This window comes from Platalea leucorodia (assembly GCF_965183815.1).
Source record: "Platalea leucorodia genome assembly, chromosome: 5".
NCBI classification, from domain to species: Eukaryota; Metazoa; Chordata; class Aves; order Pelecaniformes; family Threskiornithidae; genus Platalea; species Platalea leucorodia.
This window is the reverse complement of record NC_138827.1, coordinates 23,781,149-23,804,854: the sequence shown is the minus strand read 5'-3', so window position 1 is coordinate 23,804,854 and position 23,706 is coordinate 23,781,149. Positions and strand designations below refer to the sequence as shown.

General features: G+C 40.2%; 1 protein-coding gene across 1 annotated transcript in view; it reads right to left on the bottom strand.

The window, feature by feature from the left end:
* Positions 1 to 23,706, bottom strand: part of DOCK7 (dedicator of cytokinesis 7) — a 109,163-nt gene that overhangs the window by 64,634 nt on the left and 20,823 nt on the right. The window contains exons 3-14 of the mRNA XM_082313433.1: positions 19,535 to 19,710; positions 19,270 to 19,338; positions 16,481 to 16,610; positions 16,162 to 16,374; positions 15,662 to 15,747; positions 12,361 to 12,427; positions 10,966 to 11,115; positions 8,906 to 8,986; positions 6,482 to 6,647; positions 5,676 to 5,818; positions 3,352 to 3,445; positions 1,671 to 1,833 (exon numbers count right to left, since the gene is read on the bottom strand). Coding sequence (XP_082169559.1) covers positions 1,671 to 1,833; positions 3,352 to 3,445; positions 5,676 to 5,818; positions 6,482 to 6,647; positions 8,906 to 8,986; positions 10,966 to 11,115; positions 12,361 to 12,427; positions 15,662 to 15,747; positions 16,162 to 16,374; positions 16,481 to 16,610; positions 19,270 to 19,338; positions 19,535 to 19,710 — 1,538 coding nt within the window. The remainder of the gene's footprint in view (positions 1 to 1,670; positions 1,834 to 3,351; positions 3,446 to 5,675; positions 5,819 to 6,481; positions 6,648 to 8,905; positions 8,987 to 10,965; positions 11,116 to 12,360; positions 12,428 to 15,661; positions 15,748 to 16,161; positions 16,375 to 16,480; positions 16,611 to 19,269; positions 19,339 to 19,534; positions 19,711 to 23,706) is intronic.

Genomic DNA, 23,706 nt, shown 5'->3' with positions numbered 1-23,706 from the left:
GCTGGGTAACTCCCCATTTTAGGGTTCTGTGTATTTCCAGACAAATTTTCAGCAGTGTAGCTCAGGCCAGTCTTCACTGAAGCACTGTACTCATGCAGCTATAGATGGGTACACTCACATCAAGTAAGCCACAGCACAAACCTAATCTTTTAGATACTACACTTTGAAGAATAACTTAAGAATTATGCTTTCTTACTGAAAGTTAAGAGCTAAGCTTCAAAGCTTACTGAAATAAATAAGAGATCTTTTCTTCTCATTTGAAACGGATTCAGAGCCATCCCTTTGTGACCTTTTAGTACACCTAAGAAATCAAACGGAAGACCACATGAGCACATGGCAAAACACCTTTCAAATAGAGAACAGTTGCCTGTAGGGGGGGCGACTCCAATTGAGTCAGTGGTACCAACCAAAAAACCCTATAGGCACAACCTATGTGACAGTATTGGTCCTGCTCCTGAGAACAGATTCACATTTGTTTAACTTCAGCTGTAGAATATATAAGGCAGAAGGACTATTGACATGCTTGTGGATGGCCAGCTGTGGAACTGTTGACTGACCAGGACGCTAATTCTGCAGTTACATTGACTGAGTCACATTAATTGAGTCATATTGACTTGCATATGTTACCTAACCCTTGTACAGCATGGATTTTGTATCTCAACGTTTGCAACCATACAGAAAATGGTTTTAAACTGTAATTTGTCAGAGTGAAGCAACTGTGAACAGAATGCACTAATTACAGAGAAACTGCAAAAATACTTTTATTCCTCACAGATTTATTACAAACCAGAGATCACATAGTGCTGCTTAATTGTACTGGTGTATTGTAATGTTTAATTACCTGTCCAACCTCCAAAAATAAATAAATAAATAAATAAATAAATAAATCTTTTGAAAAGACAGGAGATATGGAACTTGACTGAACTCTTTCTTGTAAGCTTTGGTTTATAAAAATCTGGTTTGTATTTATCTAACTTTTACAAGAAGTAACTGATTTGGTGAGTAAGTTGGTGAAATTACTCAACAGAAGAAGACAATACCACTCACAGGTGTAATGTCTTCAAAGATACTGCGAAAAAGCTTTAAATGAACATGGTACATAATGAAAAGAAATCTGCTCCCTGCCTGGGCTTAGTTATTGAAAGGTTATTGTTTTCCAAGATAATTGAGAAAAATTTCTTACCTTCCAGATCTTCAGAAGATTTGTTTTTCAAGCATTGTAAACAAAGAAATTGCTTTTAAATCAAAATGGAAATATGAATGAAGGGATTATGCATTTTCTTCATTTTTATCCCCCACTTGAAAGAAAAAAAGTAAGTCACTGAAAGTGTCAGAAAGTAATAGAAACAGTAAGAGAATGATGACTTTAGCACACAAATGAAGAAAAAAACCTACATAAAACTGAAAAGAATTCAACTGAATTTCACTGTAAGTTTTGGGAAATGGAGAAACTTCTCTCATGTCCTGTTCACAGCCAAGTTTTATGCAAATATGTTTGTCCCTTCATGTCTGTGTATTTTCTGCTGTGTCAGTCTGGACCCTTTTTGTGCCTCTGGCACAGCAGATCTACTGATACAGCCAGTTTCGCAATGAACCAGATGATAAGGCAGGAATTTCTAGATTTGCTAGTCTCAGGTCTCAAAATGTGAAGCACATTTCAAAACTCTAACCTGTATGTGGTATTTGGAACGTAGACATCCCTGGCAGGAAACTCCAGGATTTCTCTTGTAGGTCTAACTCTGCTGTCTGGGTAAAGTTTGACTTGCAGCAGCTCTGGAGTTAGACAGTAATGAGGATTCTCTGGAGCTGGAGATATGTCTATCTTTAATTGAGCTGTAAGAAGAAAATGGTTTTATTACAATAAATAGAAGTTAAAGATAAAGCATGTTCATGCTTTGTTTCTTGAGGTTAATATCCTATATATTAATTTCGTAAATAAAGAAATTATAAATTACGGCCAATGTGGAATTGTTAAAAACAAGTAGCAGTGAATCAAACTGATATCTAGGGCAACTGAGGTACCAGATAATAAGAACCAACAGAAAAGATATATCTTAACAAGTCCCAAATGCTGTGCTCATAGGCAAGTTGGGGAAATAACATAATAATGCTACTATGAGGCCCAACTACTGTTAAAAACAATATTCAAAGCCTCATCAGCAATCTTGCCTATTAAACCAGAAGGATACATCAGGAGTTGCTGAAAGCTAATCTGCACCAAGATTATTGAACAATTTCCTAAGCAAGTCAGCTGACAGTACTGACAGTACACTTCTTGTTGGTGGATGGCACTGAGGCTGGAATAATTGTAAAAATTCGGAAGAGAGGAGACTTGGAGAAATGGCATCAAATGACTAAGGTGAAACAGAAGAAAGAGCAAAGGACTTGCATTAAGAAGGAGAAGTCAAACATAAAAAAAAAAAAATGGCATAGATCAATTCCATAGAAAAGGGCTGGGTGACAGCACTGACAATAAGCCAATGTCCAGAAGAAAGCTACAACCATTCTAAGATGTGCAGTGCATGTGTAAGACACTGGAAACAAATTTGCCTGCTTTGCTTGGCATGAGGTCTTAGGAGGAGCAGCACACCCAGTTTAGAGCACCTTGCTTAAAGAAAAGCATGGACAGATTAAAGAAACTCTAGCAGAGAGTAACAGGCAATTTTAAAATCACAACCTTTGAGGAAGGGTTGAAAAAAACCTGAGATCAGTTAGGCTACAAAACGGAGGTGAATAAGAGTGAACTAATAACGGTATTCAAGTACTTGAAAGGTTGTGATAACTGCCCTGAGGGCATGACAGACCATAATCAGATTAATTTGCAGTAAGATAATTTTGCGAAGTTTTCTTAATACCTAACCTCACTACACGGACAGCTGAGTGCTGGGAGAGATGATCTAAGGAAGCCGTAAGACTGCTGTTGCTGGAGATTTTTAAGAACAGGTTAAGTAAATATTGTCAGGAATACCACAGGTCAGGGACCAGTGATGTTTCACTGCTGATGTGCCAGCATTTTTATTTCCCTTTCTCAAACAGAGGTGGAGTCTGTTCCTATTAACCAAGTGGGAGCCAGGAGAAAGATCTCCTCTCAGCCAGAGAGAGGTATTTTACTCAGGAAAACAGAGGTTCCTCAGCCCCTGCTGGGTTTAGGGCTTTGGGGTTTGCACCCTTTTCTCACAGATGCTACTCTCAGTGTGACAGGAGCTGCATGTGCACACATGCCAGTAAAAAAACTGCCAAAATGCCATCTTTACTGCTCATGGTCTACCAGGGAATGGCAACTAGGTGGCAATTGGGAAGGACTAACCAAATACCTTAACAGATGTGAGCCGAAAAGATCTCATTCAATACCTGTGATAGGTCTCAGTCTCCGTAACACTGATGATGGCCGTCTCATGTCAGCAAGAAACTTGTACAAATCTTCATCGCTCAGGCGATCACCCTCCTGTTGGATGTTGGGAAGAAAATGGTTACCTACACAACCCTTCAGAATTGCAAGAGAATGAATAAACCACCTAATACTATAGTCTCTTTCCTCTGATATCAAAATGTACCTTCCCAGAACAAGGTGTTAAGATTAACGTGTTAAATTACAGTTCATTTCTCCATCCTTTTTCCTTACTTTTTTCCTTATTAATCATCATGACAGCTGCAGGAACTTCTCACTGAAAACCTTTTCTCTCCCCATCAATATTATCTTTTTCAAAACTGAGAATGACTGTTAAAAGATGTCCCCAAAATATCCAATTTTTAGCAAGTATAATAGTTTGAAAAAGTATCTGTCATTCAGGTAGTGATCCTCGTTCCTTCTCCTCTGCCTTTTCTCTGGTATGAGTCGAAAAGAGTCTTACTTTTCAGGAGAAGTGTTAAGAAAAAGTGGGAAGTGGAAGGAGTCTGTTGTCAGTCTTCCTTGCGCCACATTCTAGGAGCTCAGAATTTCATTAATTTTGGAAACATTATAAAAAATGTGACTCTGCCACCCTCTAACTATCCAAAAGCAGAAGATATCTGATAATAAAGGTAATAAATCACAATATGAAAAAAGAAGCAAATGGAAGGAGAAAAATGCTGGGTGGTATTCAATTAATTGTACTCAAGGGGAGAAAAGGAAGGGAAGATAACAATTAAAAGATACAGAAGAATTAGAAACTTAAAATCTTAAATCAATGTTCAGCAATTTTTAAAGGATAAATTAATAAAACAAGCTGTTTCAAAGTTGTCAAGTGAAAACAACCTCAACAAAGTAAATAAATATATGCTTTTGTAAATCATTACTAACTTAGTGAACTGGTGTATATTACAAAGAGGGCTGCAGAACGTGATCAGTGGAATGGCTGCATTAGCAGTGCTATAATAGATTTTTTTTCTTACTTTCTACATCTTGGGTGAATATGTTACAGAACTGGATTTTATTAACACCCCAAGTAAAAGGAACTCCCTGCGCTGCTCTGTGTCACTGAGACCCCAGAGATACCATTCCCAGAGCCCAACTACAGTCATACTGAGTTTCATGAAAGCACAGAGCACGAGAGGCATGAGTTACCCTCCACTTACGCATGGTTTGCACCATTCATGCCCTTGATGACATTTCTCCTTATTTACCCTACTGCATTTAAAAGCACTTTGGATGGCTACCTACAGTGAAAGTGGCACACAACCAAAACAATCAGGGGAAAAAAAAAAGAGTGTAACCAACTTTCAATATATAGTATCTAAATCTTTGTATTCCCAATAATCGAGGAATCAGTCCAAAAAATATCTGGTTGCTCACTATTAAATCCCTTTTTATACACAAAGGTGACATTCAAATAACAATTTTCCTGAACCAGATGTGGCATTAAGCAAATCTTAGCAAAAATTAATGAACTGAAACCATTTTCTAAGCTTAACTAAAAATTTTATTCTGTTTAATCATGTTTTCTACTGCTTCTCAGGAAAATCCCAAGCTCTGGCTAAGAAGAGCTGCCACTCAGTAAAGCAGCATCCAGAGTGAAATGCTTTGTTTTCTCAGGCATCCCTGGATGTGTCCAGGGAACTAACGCCAACCTCAAATCACATTGATGAACCTGGTTCTGAGCCTGCTGATGTTTCAACAGAATTCTCTATCACCCCATGAAACCAAAGGAGTCAACTGACCATTATGATAAAGGCTACACAACTCCTAGACTAGGACAAACATCTAGAATACTTTTTGGCACACATTAACTCAAAGAAGTTATCCTCAGTTTTTGTGAACTTGCTTCTATGAGCATTTTCCTAAATATGTTGACCAGTGATTTTTCCAATGCATGTTAGAAAAATCTGGAGCAAAATAAACTGATATTCTCTTGGGGAGACCCAGTTCTATTAGTTAAAGTAGTTAAGTCACTGTGCCATAATGCCACTTTATCATTCAAGTCAAAACTAGCTAATAATTTCAAATTCCATAATGTAATTATTCACAGTAAACTGATTGAAAGAATCCACCAAACGACTGTGGACCCACTGCTGGCAGAATTAAGCACATGATATAATAAACCCACTGCATGCTGTTCAAAGATATCCTGTGATCAGGGAACAGACATTACCTGCATTGAAAGCATCACAAATTAATCATTCGGGTCTAAACTGACTTCATGTGATCAAATCACTCTGTCCAATGAGCAACTCCTTAATTAGATAGCTTCATACAATACCTGTTTAAAGAAGTTTGTCACTGTCAGAGTAGCTGGTCTAAAACTGGTCAAATTGCAAGCCTCATCCCCACTTGTGGTTCTCTCTAATGAACGCCTCCCGACAATACTGGAATTCCGCCTCTCCGACCATGATCCTTTACGTTCTTCAAAAAATAAAAAGAGGGAGGAATTTAAAAAAAAAAAGAAGAAAAACAATTGTCCAAGAGCCTACTTTTGTTCCAACCAGGATTTTCTATACAAGAAGAAGCTGCTGCTTTTGGAAATTATACAGTAAGTGTGACAGAAGAGGTGGTTATGCTAAGACAATCACACTCCTGAGGCATCAGGAGGCTATGAAGCACAGCTGACTACTACTGCTCCTCTGACAGCAACCTCACCCCAGTGCCTTACTGCTATTATAAAAGTCTTTATTGTGTGGAGATTTATGTATTTCTCTTGCTCTGAAAGATGATGAAGTTGGCAGTTTTGGGGATGCTGAAGAGCAGTTTCAGATGAGCTGTGTGGTTCACAAAGATTAATCCACTCCTTTGTAAAATGTTCATCAGCCTGTAATGCTCTCTTAGTCTTTGAAGCCTGGTTTTAAATAATATAACAGATGGTTTGCTTGTAAAATCCTTGAAAGATAAATCCATTTGTTATCATGGACTTTTCTGTTTTATTTCAACCATGACCCAAGACTATCAGAAAGCCTAGGGCAGGGGGACAAAAGCGATAAAAGGAGCAATGGCAGATACAGGGCATGAATCAAGACTTCAGTAAACTCTGGATTTGTCCACATTCCCTCATGCAGATGCCAGATACTGTACCTCCTGTGCCAACTTCTACTTCTGTGGAATCTCTTTCCAAACTTCCAGCGCTGCTCACGATGTTCATTAAATGAATGGCTGTCCAGGCAAAAGGCATTCGATACTTGCCTAGTCTTTGGCAAAACTGCTCTGCCTGGCATTTCAGTTTTTCCAACTTTTCCTTGTTCTGTGAAGATATTCAATCCAAGAGATTAAAAGGAGAGGAATAGGAACAAAGGTTCATTTAGCAAAATCAGCAAGTAGCAATGGTATCTTTTCTAACTTGCATGATTTTGTGCTTCAATAGCACCTTCTAGAGGAGGCTCACTAAATGCTAGGCAATCAGACTTCTGCTTCACAAAACTACCATCAGGCCAACAGTACCAGACAGAGGACAGCCTGATAGTCAAAGCAGCTGGCTTCATGCTCTTAAGCCTCCCAAACAGCCTGTCAAAACCCAGTGAGCTCATCTGCACACTGCCCTTTCAAGAAAAGCTGAATTTTACTCTGTGAAGTCTGAAATGGCCTTTCTTAATGTGATCACATGCAGCAGGTGCTCAGATCATCTGGAGTTGCATAGGAAACTGAAAACATTCCTCAAATAAACAATATCATACTCATTTTATTGACCAAAAAAAGGAATAAGGGAGGACTTTTCCATAATTCTGCGTATTAAAGAGTAATGTTTTGCTTTAGAATGGTTGTTACCTGCAGGCCTTTAAGAAGTCCCCAGACAGGGGGCTGGATAACAACAGAGAGCACTCTGTTGCTCACACCCTTCTAGTTCAGGACATGCTTATGCACCTTGCTGGGAAGGAAACCTTGAAAAATCACCTTTTCACCTACATTCCCAAGCATCCTGCAAATCCAATTCCAAAATTTCACTTACGCACATGTCAACTTACTGATCACAGGAAATGCAGTTTTTTACTTTTGTTATCTATATACCTGAGGTGAAAGATATCCATTTTTCATATTGTGGTGCAGTGATATAAAGACAGAGATAGACAAAAAATGTGAACTTCTTCCACCAAAAATATATTAGAACTTTAGGAAGGCAAAACTTTGTTAGTTTGATCAAAACTAACAAATCAACATCCCAGCTCCTTTGAAAAAAGCATAATGGAAAGCCTCTTAATCACAGGATTAAGGGCTGGCATCTCTTGAGTTTTTTCCTTCATTCAGTCCTCACTATTACCTTTTAATGTTCACTTGGCTCAACCCAACTGTACGTTAAATTAGGAACCATTTCTGAGGCTCAAAAGCACTGTTTCACATGCCATGTACACAAGGTTTCCTTTTCAAGCTCTCTTGTACGTCTTACAAACCAGAGTTGTAAAATAACATACTTAGCTTAAGTAACAATAAAATCAGTGACTGGCTATTCTATAGCCACTTTGTGTTGGAGAAAAACAAATGGCAGCCTGTGGGGGAAAAGACTGAGGAAAGGTCGTAGTCCAGGTGCCACCAAATTCTGCAGGTGCTTCCAGCATTCCCGTTTGTTCCTCAACCTACCAAACCTGCAGTTCCCACCCAGACTCTGATACACTTCAATGAGCAACCAGCTGCCAACGGCAGGGAATAAGATGGCATTCTTCTCTGTGGGGAAACCTCTGCTTTTCATCCTCAGCAAAGGGCTTCTACAGCAAGGAGACAGGATGCGTTTAAACATGTGTGGGAAAGACAAAGAATCAGTCAAACTGGGGCAGGTCCATGCCATCCACTACACTTTCGAGGACAATGCCCAAACTGCTGAAGGCAGGAATTAAAAGGGACATTGTTAATGGAAAAAACAAACACTAAAGTATAAAATTTTAAATCTACCCTTACTATATGTAAAAAGGACAGCTTTATCCTGCTGTTGAGTGTGGGCCTTCTTTACAATATTAGGAAAAAGAAAAATCAGCAGAAAATAGCAGAAAAAAAGAACCAGAAATGCACTGCAATTCAAAACCAGGCCTGACGGAGAATCTCCTGTTAACGTATTTCATCCACTTTCTAACCCTTCTGGAGGAAGGCAGAGGTACTGTGATGGGGTTAAGCTGCAGAAGCAATGGAAAAGTTGAAATTTTACTGCAAATTCACATCAAAGGCTGCCTTTACTTGACCCAGCTATAAGCACAGAGCTGATCCTTTGGGACAGGGAATCACAGACGACTGAGCTTGATGGTAACCACACGTCTCCCATGTCAGCTACAAAAACTGATGACCTTTAACTACTCTACCCCAATAAGGCATCAAGATTCAAGGGTCTTTGACTCTTCTTTGGCCTTTAGAATTTGACTAGATTCTTAATTAAAAAATGGATCCTTTTAACAACAGGAACAGTATCAATAGCTGTTAAGTCCAAGGTAAAAGAAAATAATGTACGTTTCATTTGTTAATATCAAAATGCCTTAAAGCACTTGTAGACAAATTTAATCAGAATATCAAAAAAATTCTTACCTTTGCTGCATCAGATTCTTTAAAAATCATATACGGCTCTGCACACTCCCCAATATCTCCCTGCTGTAATACTTTTTCCAGCTGAGAAGGGAAAATGAACCATTATAAGGACATGTATCCAGCAAGGATCGTTAAATTAAACAAACACTAGGAAGCAAACACATTCTTTCGAAAGACTTAAAGCTTGATTTCCCTTTGTGAGTCAGGGAACAAGCACTGCACTCAAGTTGTTAGAGTCATTAAGTTCCCAGATCTCCAGCTATAACTGAATCACAGATGTAAAATATAGGTTCAAAGGGAACATATACCACTTCATTTTGGTTTGATCTGTTCTAGAGCCACTTTCAGCTCATTTTTAAGGTCTTAAAGACAGCTTACACTGTCTTCAGCATCACCGTTTTCAGAATTCCGTTCTTATTTCTGTTCTCCATATGAAGGACCTATTGTAGCAGCAGAAAAAGGTAACTCGGATGCACTCAGCTAAAACTAGCACTATTTTAAATCAATGTATTTTCAAATCAAATAATGAAATAATCAAAATAATTAAAATTAGCCAAAGAGTAGATGTTTGCTTCTGAAGTCTCCAAGTAAGTCAACACCTCTTGAACACAAAACTGCTTAACACTCAGTTTCTAATAGAAATATCTTCCCTACCACATGCATGAAGACTGTTTCTTTCAGAAGCATCCTGGCCCTCCCTCCCACACCCGCTACTGTGCACACGCTGTTACTAGATTAGAATATCTTTAAACTTCTCCCATGCTTATAAAGTGCCATTCGTACTTGTCTATAAGTAGAACTCCAAGAGGCTACGACAATATAAAGAACAAAACTGCTTCCCATCAAATCTTGCACTCCCTGCCGAGTTTATGCTAGCAATACTAGCTGTCCGAAAAGTGGTTTCCCAGTGAGTAAGACCCATGTGAAAATTCACCCAGTAAGGCATGCTATGCATCTGTCTTATTTATCCCTGACTATATCCTTTTCATCATCAAATCAAAAAATCACCTAAGTCACCAGCTCCTCCTGGATCACTGGTTTTACAAGCACTAGCATGCAGTCCCAAGCTCTTTTGGACAGATCCCCATCTCATAAATATGGGGTTCTCTCTTCCTCATATCTTGTAAAAATCAGAAGATTGAATATGTCTACACAGGCAAAACATGATTTTTAGAAGGAATTCAGAAAATCATACCAAAAATTGGAGATCAGAATATGCTTCAACACTACTGAAAGCCTTATTCTCACCTGGAACTGTTTTGTCATGCCACAAAGCCTTAATTAATTTTCAAAAGCTTATTCCTCATGTAAGAAGCAGTTAATGAAGAACTTGCACAAACCTCAATCAACAGGGTTCTCAAAATACAGCACTTAGCTAGCAGGCAATGTAACCATTGCCTGTGAACTGAAAGCATGTATTGAACTCCCCTTTTCACAACAGGATGATTTTTATGCAGAGACCAGCCAAAAAAACCCAATTCAAATGTCAGTCTGAACTAGTAATATTTGTGCTCTCACTGAATCAAATGAAAGAAGAGAAAATAACTTTTATCTTTGCATACTTTATTCCAGGAGTGACCAACGTGGCATTTTGTTTCAGTTATGCATCTCGCTCTCAGCAACTTCAATTCGTAAAGGCATTTGAAAATCTGGCTTAAGGGCATGTATCATTTTTGAAATGAGAGTCCGATCAATATATATTTTTAAATCACTCACTTATCTATCACCTTAAGGAGTCAGCACATTGTTTCATATGAAAACCAAGGTCAAGGCCCAGAAAGCTGCTCTATATCAAGCAAACCTTTGCGTTCTTTTCAGTTTTTCAATAATAGAACAATGCATATTTCCACTGTTTCTTTTACAAAGGAACTTAACATACTAAGTGAGAATATCAGAAATGAAACAGAATTCTGTGGTGCTGGTGTTTACACTTTTGAGAATAGAATTCTGCCCTCCAAATGTAAACAAGAAGTCAACTAGTTAGCCAGACTTGTTTTGTATTTTATTTCAAATAGAAAACAAGAGATAATAATAATTTAAATTTCTCTGGCATTTCTTACCTTTATTACCAGAAAGACATCTTGAGAGGGATAAGTGATAGAAAAGATAGCAGATCTGGCCAGCGTGGATATAGCAGCAGGGGGGACATGTGGACGAAGCATTCCCTTCATTTGTTCAGAGTTTAAATCAAAGTAGAAATTTTCTGAAATCTAAGGAAAAAGTTGGGTAGCTTCAAGCATTAGTTATACTTTTTAATTTTGGTAAACTCTTCATAAACACAACACACAATTTCAAAACACGAGTAAAAAAACTACCAACAATGCCTCCTTTCAAACCATGTATAAAAAGAAAAACAAAAAGGCCTTTTCATTAAGAAATCAAGGCAGGACAGTGGGAAAGGAGAAAGGAAATGGAGCAAACAATACACACTACCTATAAAATTTCCTCCAGCTCCTGTAAGGTATGTAGTTCCATCACAGGACTAGGAATTACAATTGCTATCTGAATTGAAAATATCAAAGTATCAAAATAGAAAATGATCTTTAAGATCACTCACAGAAAAAGAAAAAACAACATATCTTGAAAGACAGACACTGAGCTTTCTATGCTGAAACACCAAATCCTCGACCGTATCAAGGCTTCAAAGCCAAAATGAATGTGAGCTGGTTATCAACACCAGAGGTCACTAAAGAACTTACTACGTTAGAGGAAAAAAAATGGAGTAATGAGATGATAAAATTGGCTTATGAAATGTGATTTAAATATTAACAAAGTTCACATAATATTCTACATACTCTCATCTACATAACTTAAAACTCAATGCATTAAATTCAAGTCTTAAAGAGATAAATGTCAAAATGCATATTTTTAACATTTTTCTCTCTACTACTGCTAATATCTTGAATTAGAAAAACTAAGAGACTCTTCAAATATTAAATACAGAACATAAATAGGGGAATACATGTATTTTGCATTTCCTGTAACTTAGATCTTGAAAAGACTCCTCAGTTTTGTTTTGATTTTAGCAATTCTAGCATGTATGACTTTCTTGTGCATTATTAAAATATTACTTGGACACATACCATGTTGAATCACGAAAAAGAGATTAAGAAAGTCATAAAAACTTAATCTAAATAAAAGGTTTCAGTTACGTAAGTTCTCTCTGGGGAAGAGACTTTTGAAAGCCAAGATTGGACAATATATAAATTCTGATTTCAGGCACTCACATATTAGATAATATTTTTAGAAAAGCGGTTATACTTCAACTGTTTTACTAAGCAGAAGAGGAACACACAAGATGGTTCGTGAAATGCCTTCATCGTTCTTTCAACCACTTGTATGTCACTGTCTTCATAAAGGTTTGTTTCCAGAATTAATTCCTCCCCTTTTTTTAAAAAATACAGGTTTGTACTGCCTCAGTGGAAATGTCATCACTCGAGTGATTAAAAACCTACCTTCTTCTTTTCTTTAACATCATACAAAGCCAAACTTGCAAAAATGGGCTCAATTTCGATTTCAAATCTGGAAAGAAACACACACATAAAATCAGTTGACTTGCATTTTGTAAGAAAGACTAACCTACCCCCTCCCCAAATCCTTCCTGAGTAAGGTGACGGCCGACCACTGTGAAGCTGAGATGTCAGGTACAGCTGAGCCAATCTATGGGCTTGCTCCTGCTGAAAAGGGAGGTCTCGCTCCCCAATTTTCTACCCACTCCTTTCCTGTCCTGCTTCCTCTGCATCGCCCCTGCTCCCTTCCATGAGGACAAACATTGGTGCTCCCTGGACCTTCTAAAACCCATTTCAACTCATTGACCTGTACTGGGCTTGTGTGGCAAGGTTTTTGTAGCAGGGGGGCTACAGGAGTGGCTTCTGTGAGAAGCTGCTAGAAGCTTCCCCTATGTCTGATAGCGTCAATGCCAGCCAGCTCTGAGACGGACCCGCCGCTGGCCAAGGCTGAGACAATCAGTGATGGTGGTAATGCCTCTGTGATAACATATTTAAGAAGGGGAAAAAGTTTCTGTGCAACAGCAACTGCAACCAGAGAGAGGAGTGAGAATATGTGACAGGAACAACTCTGCAGACACCAAGGTCAATGAAGAAGGAGGGGGAGGAGGTGCTCCAGGCGCCGGAGCAGAGATTCCCCTGCAGCCCGTGGTGAAGACCATGGTGAGGCAGGCTGCCCCGTGCAGCCCACGGAGGTTAACAGTGGAGCAGATAACCACCTGCAGTCCATGGAGGATCTCACGCCGGAACAGGTGGATGCCCAAAGGAGGCTGTGACCCTGTGGGAAGCCTGTGCTGGAGCAGGCTCCTGGCAGGACCTGCGGACCCGTGGAGAGAGGAGCCCACCCTGGAGCAGGTTTGCTGGAAGGACTTGTGACCCTGTGGAAGGGACCCACACTGAAGCAGTTCGTGAAGAACTGTAGCCCATGGGAAGGACTCACGTTGGAGAAGTTCATGGAGAACTGTCTCCTGTGGGAGGGACCCCATGCTGGAGCAGGGGAAGAGTGTGAGGAGTCCTCCTCCTGAGGAGGAAGGAGCAGCAGAGACAACGTGTGATGAACTGACCGCAACCCCCATTCCCCGTCCCCCTGCGCCGCTGGGCGGGAGGAGGGAGAGAACTCAGGAGTGAAGTTAAGCCTGGGAAGAAGGGAGGGGTGGAGGGAAGGTGGTTTAAGATTTAGTTTTTGTATCTCATTAGCCTACTCTGATTTGATTGGTAATAAATTAAAACTAATTTCCCCCAGTTGAGTCTGTTTTGCCCGTGACGTTAATTGGTGAATGTTCTCTCCCTGTCCTGATCTCGACCCACAAGCTTTTCGTTATATTTTCTCTCCCCTGTCCAGCTGAGGAGGTGGAGCAGCTTTGGTGGGCAGCTGGTGTCCAGCCAGGGTCAACCGACCACATGACCCAACAGAAAGGTTGGGATTAGGGTCACAGGACATAAAGCATACTTCTATAAATGCTTTTAGCTTCTTCAAGTGTCATTTGAAAACTAATCAAAGCAACCTAATAGCTTCTCTGATTACCTTGAGAAGCTGTCCTATGTGCTAATTTACTATCCTGACCTGTTGATACAGCTAAATGGCCAACTGCTCCTCTCAGCATTACTGACCAGAAAGCTCCTTCCTCTGGAGAGTCGGGAACAGCTATTTTGGTAATTTTCAACATTCAACTTTTGTCAGAAAATACCAATGTCTTAAAAACTCTCTCAGAAAGGCGTCAGTTTTTCAGAGTAACTGTTATCAAGTATTTATGCTAATTGAAACACTTCCAATGAAAACAATGACCTACCAAATAGAGCTAAACTTATTGTTAAGTCACCTGGGAAGTTAAAGAAATTAAAAAACATTCAAAACCTGTCCCTACACCAAAGTGAGCAGGGGCTGAAATGCCATTCTCCTGCCTGCACGGCCTCCCCATGCAATTAATGCCCAATCCACAGTGGGATATCCCCATGCACCCGGTCCTTGCACAGAGCTCTCAGCTTTTCAGCCTGGAACTCTTTCTGCCAACAGGGAGAACAACATACAGGACTGCATCACCAAACAGGTATTTTGTCTAGTTTTGCAACAAAGGCGAGATTAACCTGAAAATGACGCTGCTTAGGTCATTTTAGCCTTCTCCCTGGGGAAGAGACTACATACTTCTTTTTGTGCCACTAAGATAGCACGATCTTGGATGCTCGCTATTACAACTTTAAGTACAGTTTCAGAGATTACTTTGGTACACAAACAAGCATGTAATTGGGCAGATTTGCTACAAATTTACAGTCAGTAAGAGATGCTTAAATAGCAGAAATCATTAATTTCCAGCAGCTAACTTATTTATGCTAAAGACACCATCCTTTGGAGAGGAAGCTCCACTGCTACAGCATATTATGTTGTTCCAGTTCATAAAAGGCTGCAAAATCAGTTCATCTCTATGGCTGTATTAGGTCCTGGAGTACTCTACGGCAGGAGATATGTCCCCCACATATATCTCAGTTATGAGCCTCAATGTAGTCTAACTGGAGCGCTCTAATAAGAAGGGTTGACCTAACTGAGGACACAGAAGATGAATACAGCAGTGTGGAAAATCAGTTTTGTACTTTATTTCTCCAAGGGAATAACAGTAAAATTTTACCTTGTGTTATTAGAGAAGAGTTATAGGCAATGAACCAGCTGCAGGTAACCCTATATTCAGGAGCTCCACTTCATTAAACTTGTTTAACAGGTTTCTATTCCTCCAGTTAATGCTTGCTAAGTATATAAAGTCTTCACTCTTAAAGGGACACAGTCAAGGTTGTTGAGCCTAAACTTCGGCAAATCTTTGGTTATCTTATGTTTTAAGGCTTAAGCATTTTTAATCTTTTTTTTTTCCCCCACTTAAACATCCTTGTTGCAGAGCTGAACAGCAACGACTGGCCAACTTCAGAGCCCTGAACAAGCGCAGTGAAGCATGCATGCTAGTAACATGGAACAGGTATAGCTACAGACTGCCTGAAAAGCAATGCAGAGAAAAAACAAGGAAGGTGAATACTTTCTATATCACACCACTAAAGAAAGTCTTGAAGATAAAACTGTCTGATGCACAGTACTGTGTAACTTATCCTTTATAGAACTAACCTTTAAGCCTATGACCAACCAAACAATGTTACATCCCTCCAAGGGTAATAAACAAGGCAGCAGAGTTATTCCAGATGCACGTGGATACAACAGCAGATTTAAATTCTCAATTTCTGTAATGCAGCTGTCTGTTGGAGTGATACTTACTTAAGGGACAAACACTTCACCAGGAGTCTTTGGCCAAAGTGTTCTTTGGGTACTTCAGGGACACTAAGTCGTTCGATAGGCTCCTCCTGAAATTTGTCACAGGAACAGCAATGTAGAGACACGACACTTGTACAAACCACTAATACCATTATGGAGCAAACACATGTATCACATTTTTCTCTAAGGCACTAGCACCAATTTAATCCAAGGCTTACCAGCACGCTGCATTCAGCAGCAGCTATAAATATGCTAAATTAAATCCCTTTAATGTTGCTACATTATAGGGGATTGCATAACCATAAAGGAAAACCAACCTTCAGCAAGTAATATCTATGGAAAGAAAACATTCTAAAAAACATGCAACCCGCAAAATAGCTAAGGTTCTCATGGATATTAAACATAAGTGACCTTAACTCCTTTAAATCTGTGGCAGACTGACAATTTTCACATTCCCTGTATCCTTCACTTTTTTAGTCTCACCCACACGTATATAAAAATACCTCATCTGGTGCTGGATGTAGTGCAAAAAGCTCCTTATGCCTACTGGACTTCCTCTGATCTTCATTGTGGTGGTCAATCTCTTCATTTGGGGTTCGGTCCAGAAGGTTTGGGAGAAGGGCATCTGGAAGGGAGTTCTTCAGATCAAAAATACTGCATGCCCAGCTGCCCCGGGGAGTATCATCAATCGACATTGAACGTCGTTTAAGGTCATCCTGAGATTCAACAAATTAAAAGCAACTTACAATGGGAAAGGGACTGCACTTTTAAAATGCGACTATAAATTAGGTTTTATGTAGCAAGGTTTTAAAGGTACATTACTTGTTCATCCTGGTAACTGTTGCCATCTGGAGCTTCATCAGACTCAAAGATCTGTTTGGGGAGCCCCTTTTGCCTCTCCTTCTGTTTGTCTGAGGTGTTGGGATTAAATCCAGTTCCCAGCTTGTGATATCTGAAAACAAAGTATTTCAAATGCCCCCTTAGCATCCTTTTTGACCCCAAACCCAGAAGCAGAATTACAGAACAAACCTAGTATTATCAGTGTGGGTCCTCTCAAAGCATAAACTGCTCTCTGCAAACAGTATTTCCAGTCACCCTCCACTGTAGCTGGGTAATAATCCAACAACCAGTATTCCAGTACTACAATGTGACTCTGTTCATCTATAAAGCAACCCTGGGTGATGTCAAAAGAAGTATTATCAATGGCCAATTAAGGTCATCATAAAATGTGCAATTGTGATGTCAAGCTTAAAACAGGCCAAGAACATGAGGATGGAAGGCCAGTGGTTCTGCCACAGCAAGAACTGACTTGGAGCAGACAATATTAATACCTTTAAAACCAAAACACCAGCTTCAGGTAGGACTGCATGAAGCGAAGAAGCCCTCAGCACCTCTGGAAAACATATGACTTTCCGACCCCAGCTAAAATGAGCATCTTCCCATAGCATCTTTATAAACAGAACTGGGTCCTTTAGAGCTTTCCAGGGTGTAAGAGAGCTTGCTAGTAAACAGTCTGTCTACTGTTGCTGACAAGATCAGACCGCTTTGACTAACAAATTTTTGGATACCAAATGGCACTACATCTATATTTACACACACATACGGCCAGAGCCATAGTCTCCTTATAATACGCACTCTAAGTCAGTTCCCGAAGTAGTGCTGGGGTCACGTCTATAATTAATTGTTCTTATCCTGCCCTGTTACTAAAGTTACCACAAAAGGATGTACAGACATGTGAAAACCGTGGATGTGCTAGCAGTGAATAATGAAAGGGAGGAGAAAAAGGAGGAAAGCACTTTCCTCACTAGGTTATAATTCCTGAGAGCTGAACTATCCGTATAATCCTCACCTGGATGTCTGCATTTCAATCACAGCCCCACGAACAAGCACAAATTCATTCTAAATCAGACCTGACTTCAGAGATGTCTGTGATCATTGCCACCATCAGTCTAGCATACATAAATTATGCCATAAGGTTGAAATAAGAATATGTAATTGTTTTTTTCAGGCCAGTGAAGAGAACTTATCTACCTTTTCCAATACCGTTAAAGTAATCACTGAATGGATGGATTTGTCTGCCCCCAAAAACATTTTGGTTACAAAGAACTGTAGACAGAGGTTGAAATAAAGATTATTTCCCCTGGGACGGGGGAGAGAGAAGGATGGCACATCAGACGTCATGTTCTTCTAAAGCTAGAAGAGCTGGATTTTTTGCCCCCAGAGCTAGCCAAAGCACTTGTAACCATCCAGTAGGATGGATTAAGAGAAACTTGTTACTATCCTTACTTGAAAAACAGTTCAATCCTTCCCAGCCAGGCTTTAGGGCCCTTCCTCTGCTCCAGCAGTAACCCTTCTGTTTCTACCCAGTTCACCGCCATGATTTTATCCAAGTAAAAACTGCTACGAATTTATGGTAGTGCCTCTCCTTCTCTGAAGGGGCAGGAAAACCTTTGACTGTAGTTCAACAATCACTCAGCACACCCTCAACCCACTCATGCAACTTTGATAGCTTCATGCGTTCCCCGACACAGAACGCAACCTGCAGCTGATCTGCACAGGACAGAAAGCTCTACCGTCTCCAACTTAACCTCCTCAGTGCAGGAATCACAGCCAGGTATTCCAGATACCAGTGAAAGTCACTGAGAAACCAAGAGATGTGCTGGCTGGGTGGGACACACTGCGCCTTCTAGACTTTGCCCACAAAAGCTGGGAGTTAATAAAGCATGTTTCTCTCTCTCTCGGTTTTCTTTCTAGTTTTTTTTTTTTTAGAATGAGATTACAAACCACATTTTTATTAGGTCATCTAAGCACTGCAAAGCATACCTTCAGCATCCCCTGAAGTGGTTCTCAGGACAACATTAAACCAGTGAATTGTAGCAACTGCCACAAGGGCAGAGCTTTAGCTGTAGTCAAGTCATTTGTAGGGGATGCACATCACATGGATCACTACTTCTTGACAGTAGTTCTTGAAGTCATCAGACTTTCAATCATGCGAGAGAGTGTATGTTCCAAGTAAAGCTACTCAGAAACCTTCCTGCCAATTTGCATAAATTAATCAATGCATGCACATTCTCTAAACTGTTCACTCATTAGATAAATGTTGTGATAGTTCAAATATTAACTATTATTTGTTTAAATTACGTACTTTCTCAAAGTCTCTTTGGGAACAAATGAATGTTGCAGAGGGCACATTACCTATTAGGTGGTTGTGCCTGCACATAAATCTTTCACTGTTACAAAATTAATGCAACTTCTCTCTAAAAAGAGCTAAAAACATATGGAACAAAGAAAGAAACAAAGGCTGAAAGTAATTTTACTTGTTCACATTCCCTAATTTCTCTACCATTCTAAAGGAGCAACTATTGACTAAAGTGTCCTAGATTTTCAAAAATGCCCCAAGGGGTTTTGACGTCCGAGATCTAATTTTCAAAACACAAAGAATCATTTCAGCTAAACACAAAGCATCAGTTCAGCTGAGCTGGGCAACTAAAAGCCAGGGCACATGGAATCAGTAGCCAGGACAACAATTTTTGAGCCTCCTCATACCAGCTAGCCATCCTGCAAAAATTTAAATATGAAATCAAGCTGACAAATACCACAGGGGAACTCACTTTCTGTTCACAATTGCCCAGTCTTCCGTGTAACTTCTTACACAGTCCCTCACATGAGGGTCCATCTCACTGTTAAAAGAATAAAAACAAACACCTTCAAAATCACAGACATGATAATGACTTCTTAAATATACATACTTTCACTTCGGTTTATATTTACTCTTTCAGGCATTTACAGACAAAAATTCCAGGCTTCAGCCTTGCAGATCCCCAAATCCAGCACAATTAATTCCCTCGAGTGAGGAGTCACCCTGTCACCTCCTACCTCTCTTCAGGCACAGCCGACACAAGCGTTCGACATTCTCGGGGGGTGTACACAACCTCGATGTCATCAGGAGGAAACTCAAGCAAGTCTCTCAGGGGTCCGGACTCCAGTGCAATCGGATGTGTCATAAGGTAGTCCTCCAGCTCAACCGGGTCCACTGCTTCTGTAAGCGGTACCTGGGAAAAGACAAGCAATGGAAGGGTCTTAGATGGGGGGGGGGGGGGGGGGGAGGAAAAAAAAAAAAAATTCACATGTACATATTCTACTTTGGTTTTTAAACCAGCTCTTCTGCCTTGTTGAGAAAACTTGATCTAACATCAGATGATAATTAGCCCTGGTGTTAGCCTCAGCTAACACACATCATAAAGCAATTTTTCATGTCTTATCTTTTATCTGGTGTTTCTCTGGATATTTCTATGATGCATACCAAGATCATCTCAAAAAAAAAAAAATGTATTTTCAAGAAATTGATCAGTTTGCATCAAAAGAAACTATTACACTTTATTTCCCATGTGTATGACTTCGGATTTCTTTTTACCATGCTGCTGCTCTGATCACAAAGGGAACCTTCACCCTGATGCAAGACGCAAAGAACCCTTTCACCCTCAGGCACGGCCCCCAAACAGGAATCCAGAGCATGGGCAGATTTACCAGGAACTCACAAACCCACAGAACTCTAAAGACTAACATTATTTCGAACTAAATCACTTCTCTGGCGAACACAAAACACAATGTTCCTCCAGCACAGGTACAAGTTTAACCACCTCTTCGCCCTGATATCAGAACCTTCAGTGCCACGATGACTCTGCCCACGCCAGGAAAGGACACTGCTCTAAATAAAATGGATGCTTAAAAAGCATCTTTACTGGACAAAAAGCTTGCACCCAAAGCACAAGGAATGACTGAACAAACACACATGCAGGAAAACAGTAGATTTCACTGGCAGTACTGATCTCACCATCCTGAAAAAAGTGAGCTTTTTTTAGATACATGAAAAAAAAAATTGCATAAACTGGATACATACTCACATTGCATAACTGTGTATTTTTACATATGTATATTATACAAATACATATATATATATATATATTCTGATATGATATCATTATCCTATGAGGCTCTACATAAACATAAAGAAAATGAAACACTAAAAACAAGTTTTGAGGAGCCTGTTTCTACAGCAATTGACAGTTCTCCTAGAATTCCCTGGCACATCCCATTGAGGCTGAGTGGTTTAATATGAGTCACAAAAACACATCAAAATTCAGCAATTTTTCCTCTACTACTTCCTCTTTCCTGTCATCCAGACAATTTCTGTGGGACAGGGAACTATCCTGTAGCTTGTATTCTGTTGGAGATGACTTTAAAAAGAACACCTAGAACTTAAGTTTTAAACGTGCTTCTCAAAAAAATTGCTATACCAATCTCAAATTCCAGTTTTTAAACATCTATTACCAAAAAGTTCTGAAATGAATCAACTTTTTATTCAAGGAAAAAGACTTGGCTAACACAGAGGGTACTGAAAGAATCTCTCCTACCGCAGCAAACTTCAATGAATATGGCAATTTTTTTAAAATACAGAAGGCAAATCATTCAGCAGAAAAATGGCGTGACTCCAATGAAGTCAGGTGAGTTGGACCAGATGAATTTATGCCAGATAAGGATCTGGCCCACAAAAAAATATGATGTCTAGAAACTCAGTATTAAGTTCTGCAATTTAGGTAAAAGACACAGATTAATTTCTGTTTAAAGACATGCACCATCATCATAATCTATTTATCTCTGACCCCACGACCTTTTTTTCCCCTTCTAATCCTGAACTCTGGAAATGAACTTCAAGCATGTGATTTGGAGAACTTTTGAAAATACAAACCAGATACTTTTAACTGTTTTCCTCACTGCAAAACTCACAATGAGCAGAACTCGTCATTGCTCTTTCCCACATTACGGTTAACACGTCATCACCTCGCACTACATACAGATAGACCAGCTCCATTTGGCACTAGATAACCGACAAAACATACAGCAGTGAAGTGTGACAGTTTATTATTGAGGAATTGCTAAAAGTGCATGTTTGTTCAGAAGAGCTGCTGCATAATACTACTGCTACTTTGTGTGCATATAATCCTTTCCACCGATAAACCTCAAAGCCAAAGCAGAGTAAGAACGCAGAAATGGAGACTCCTTACAAATGAAGACAGAAATAACAAAATCACTGGGCAAAAGCCACAGAGGCATTGCATAGCAGAGGTGCTGGGAAAAGGCCCTCCCTCAAGTCCTCTGGAGCCCCATCCACGCAGCGATGAACACTGAAAGAGCACTCACTGGAAGAAGGCCATAGGGTTATGGCAGCCTCAGAGGGTGACTTAAAGCTGCTTCACTAACCCTATTTTTAAGCCCTAACATTGTAAGACTTACTTTTACTCCTCCTGCTGACCTCCCTTCCACACTGGCAGCTTCAAAGCTAAGGCACCTTCCACTGCACTTGCTCAGCAAAACTGAGCTGACCAAGCAAGCATTGTGTTTCAATCTGCACAAAGTCATTTATTTACCCGTGCATCTCCCCAGGCTAACAAAGAGGAACCTTTTCCTCATTCCCTCTGGTCTTTCTAATCCACTTATCCTGATAAAAAGAAGAAAATCACAAACAGACGAGGAAAAAACTCTGTATTAACACAGAGTTGATGGGGACGTGCAGGACCCAGCAGACACAGGGCAGAGACTGCCACTGCCCCAAACGCACCATGTTTCCCCATTCCTGGCATTTTACATCTCAAATTTCACTTGTCCAACAAGAGCATTGTAATGTATTGGACAAACGATGAATGAACTGGCTACGTTAGTTAAAAAACACCTAATCTGGAAAGGCAGACAGTGCTTATGGGGCTACTCAACACCAGGTCCCAGGTCTGCGCTCCAGGGGTTTCCAAGCCCTTTGTACATCTCAGGATTAGGCTCAAGGTTGCACTTCACAATTTTCCAGTTTGTCTCTTTGGATAACTATTGTACCATGAAGATGTAAACAAACATAAAAGTCAAACCCAGAAGCCTGTATTAGACTCACCATCTGTGCAGCCAGAAATACTGTCTAGCACCTGAGTAAACAGGCCAAGCATAAATTCATGGTTATGAAGAGGAACTACTTCGTGTCAGACTATTGGCAGATAAAAGGCAAGCACATTATTTTAAGCTTTAGATATTTGTGGGGGAAGAAGTGATGAAAGAGGAGGAGGAAATAAGGATGAACAAATGCACCGAAAGGAAAGTGAACCCAAATGGTGTCCCAGTGTCTGTACTGAACCATGACAGCTCCTCTCACGGCTCTCACTGCTGATGCTGTAATCTTTCCTCCGTCCTGCATCCCCCTGAAGTTGTGGATGAGACCAAGAACAGACACAGTATACAAGGGGCTATTCCTGTGCTATCTGCGACCTGGCCAAAGTCACCTGAAATCGTCATACAAACCCATCAGATCGAACGCGCACAGTGGAAGAGTCAGACAAGTTCAGATAAAGACCAGGTTATCCAACCTCACCATCCCAGCCTCACTGCTGACTGAGGAGCAGAGCCTGCTCTATCATCTCACCTCCAAGTCTCCAGGCCCATCTTACCTCCCTGTGGCACCAGGAAAAATAACAAGGCACCAAACAGCCGACTCCCTTGGCCCATTAGGATTGTGATACCTTCTTAAGTTTACAAAAGTTTCATTATCCTTGTGCACCACTCTGACACACAGCTGATCTCCAGATTATCACAAGAATAGCAAGTCCCGCTTTCAGCTGCATATTAAAACGTTTTGAAATCTGCTGCAGCAGAAATGGGGGAACAGCTGAGGAGCTATAAAGCTGTCCTCTCCCACAACCCTGCTTGCTGGCAAGCTTGCAGACAGCAATCTTCAATGCAATCTTCGCCTCACTTCCAGGAAAAGCCTTTTTGATTCCTCCTGACAGCTCCTAGGAAGCAACAGCAGGTGCCTCCTCCACGAAACGCAGCCAGTTTTTCCTTCATCAGACTTCCAAAGGCAAAGGGACAATTTCAGTCAAGTATTTGCAAACGTGCAGTCCACCTACCAACTGGCTAATAAACCTAACAGGGGAATACTGGAGCGTTACTGCAAGAAATCATTGACAGGGTGTCCGTTTCTTCCAAGAAGAGTTTATTAAGGCCCTCCA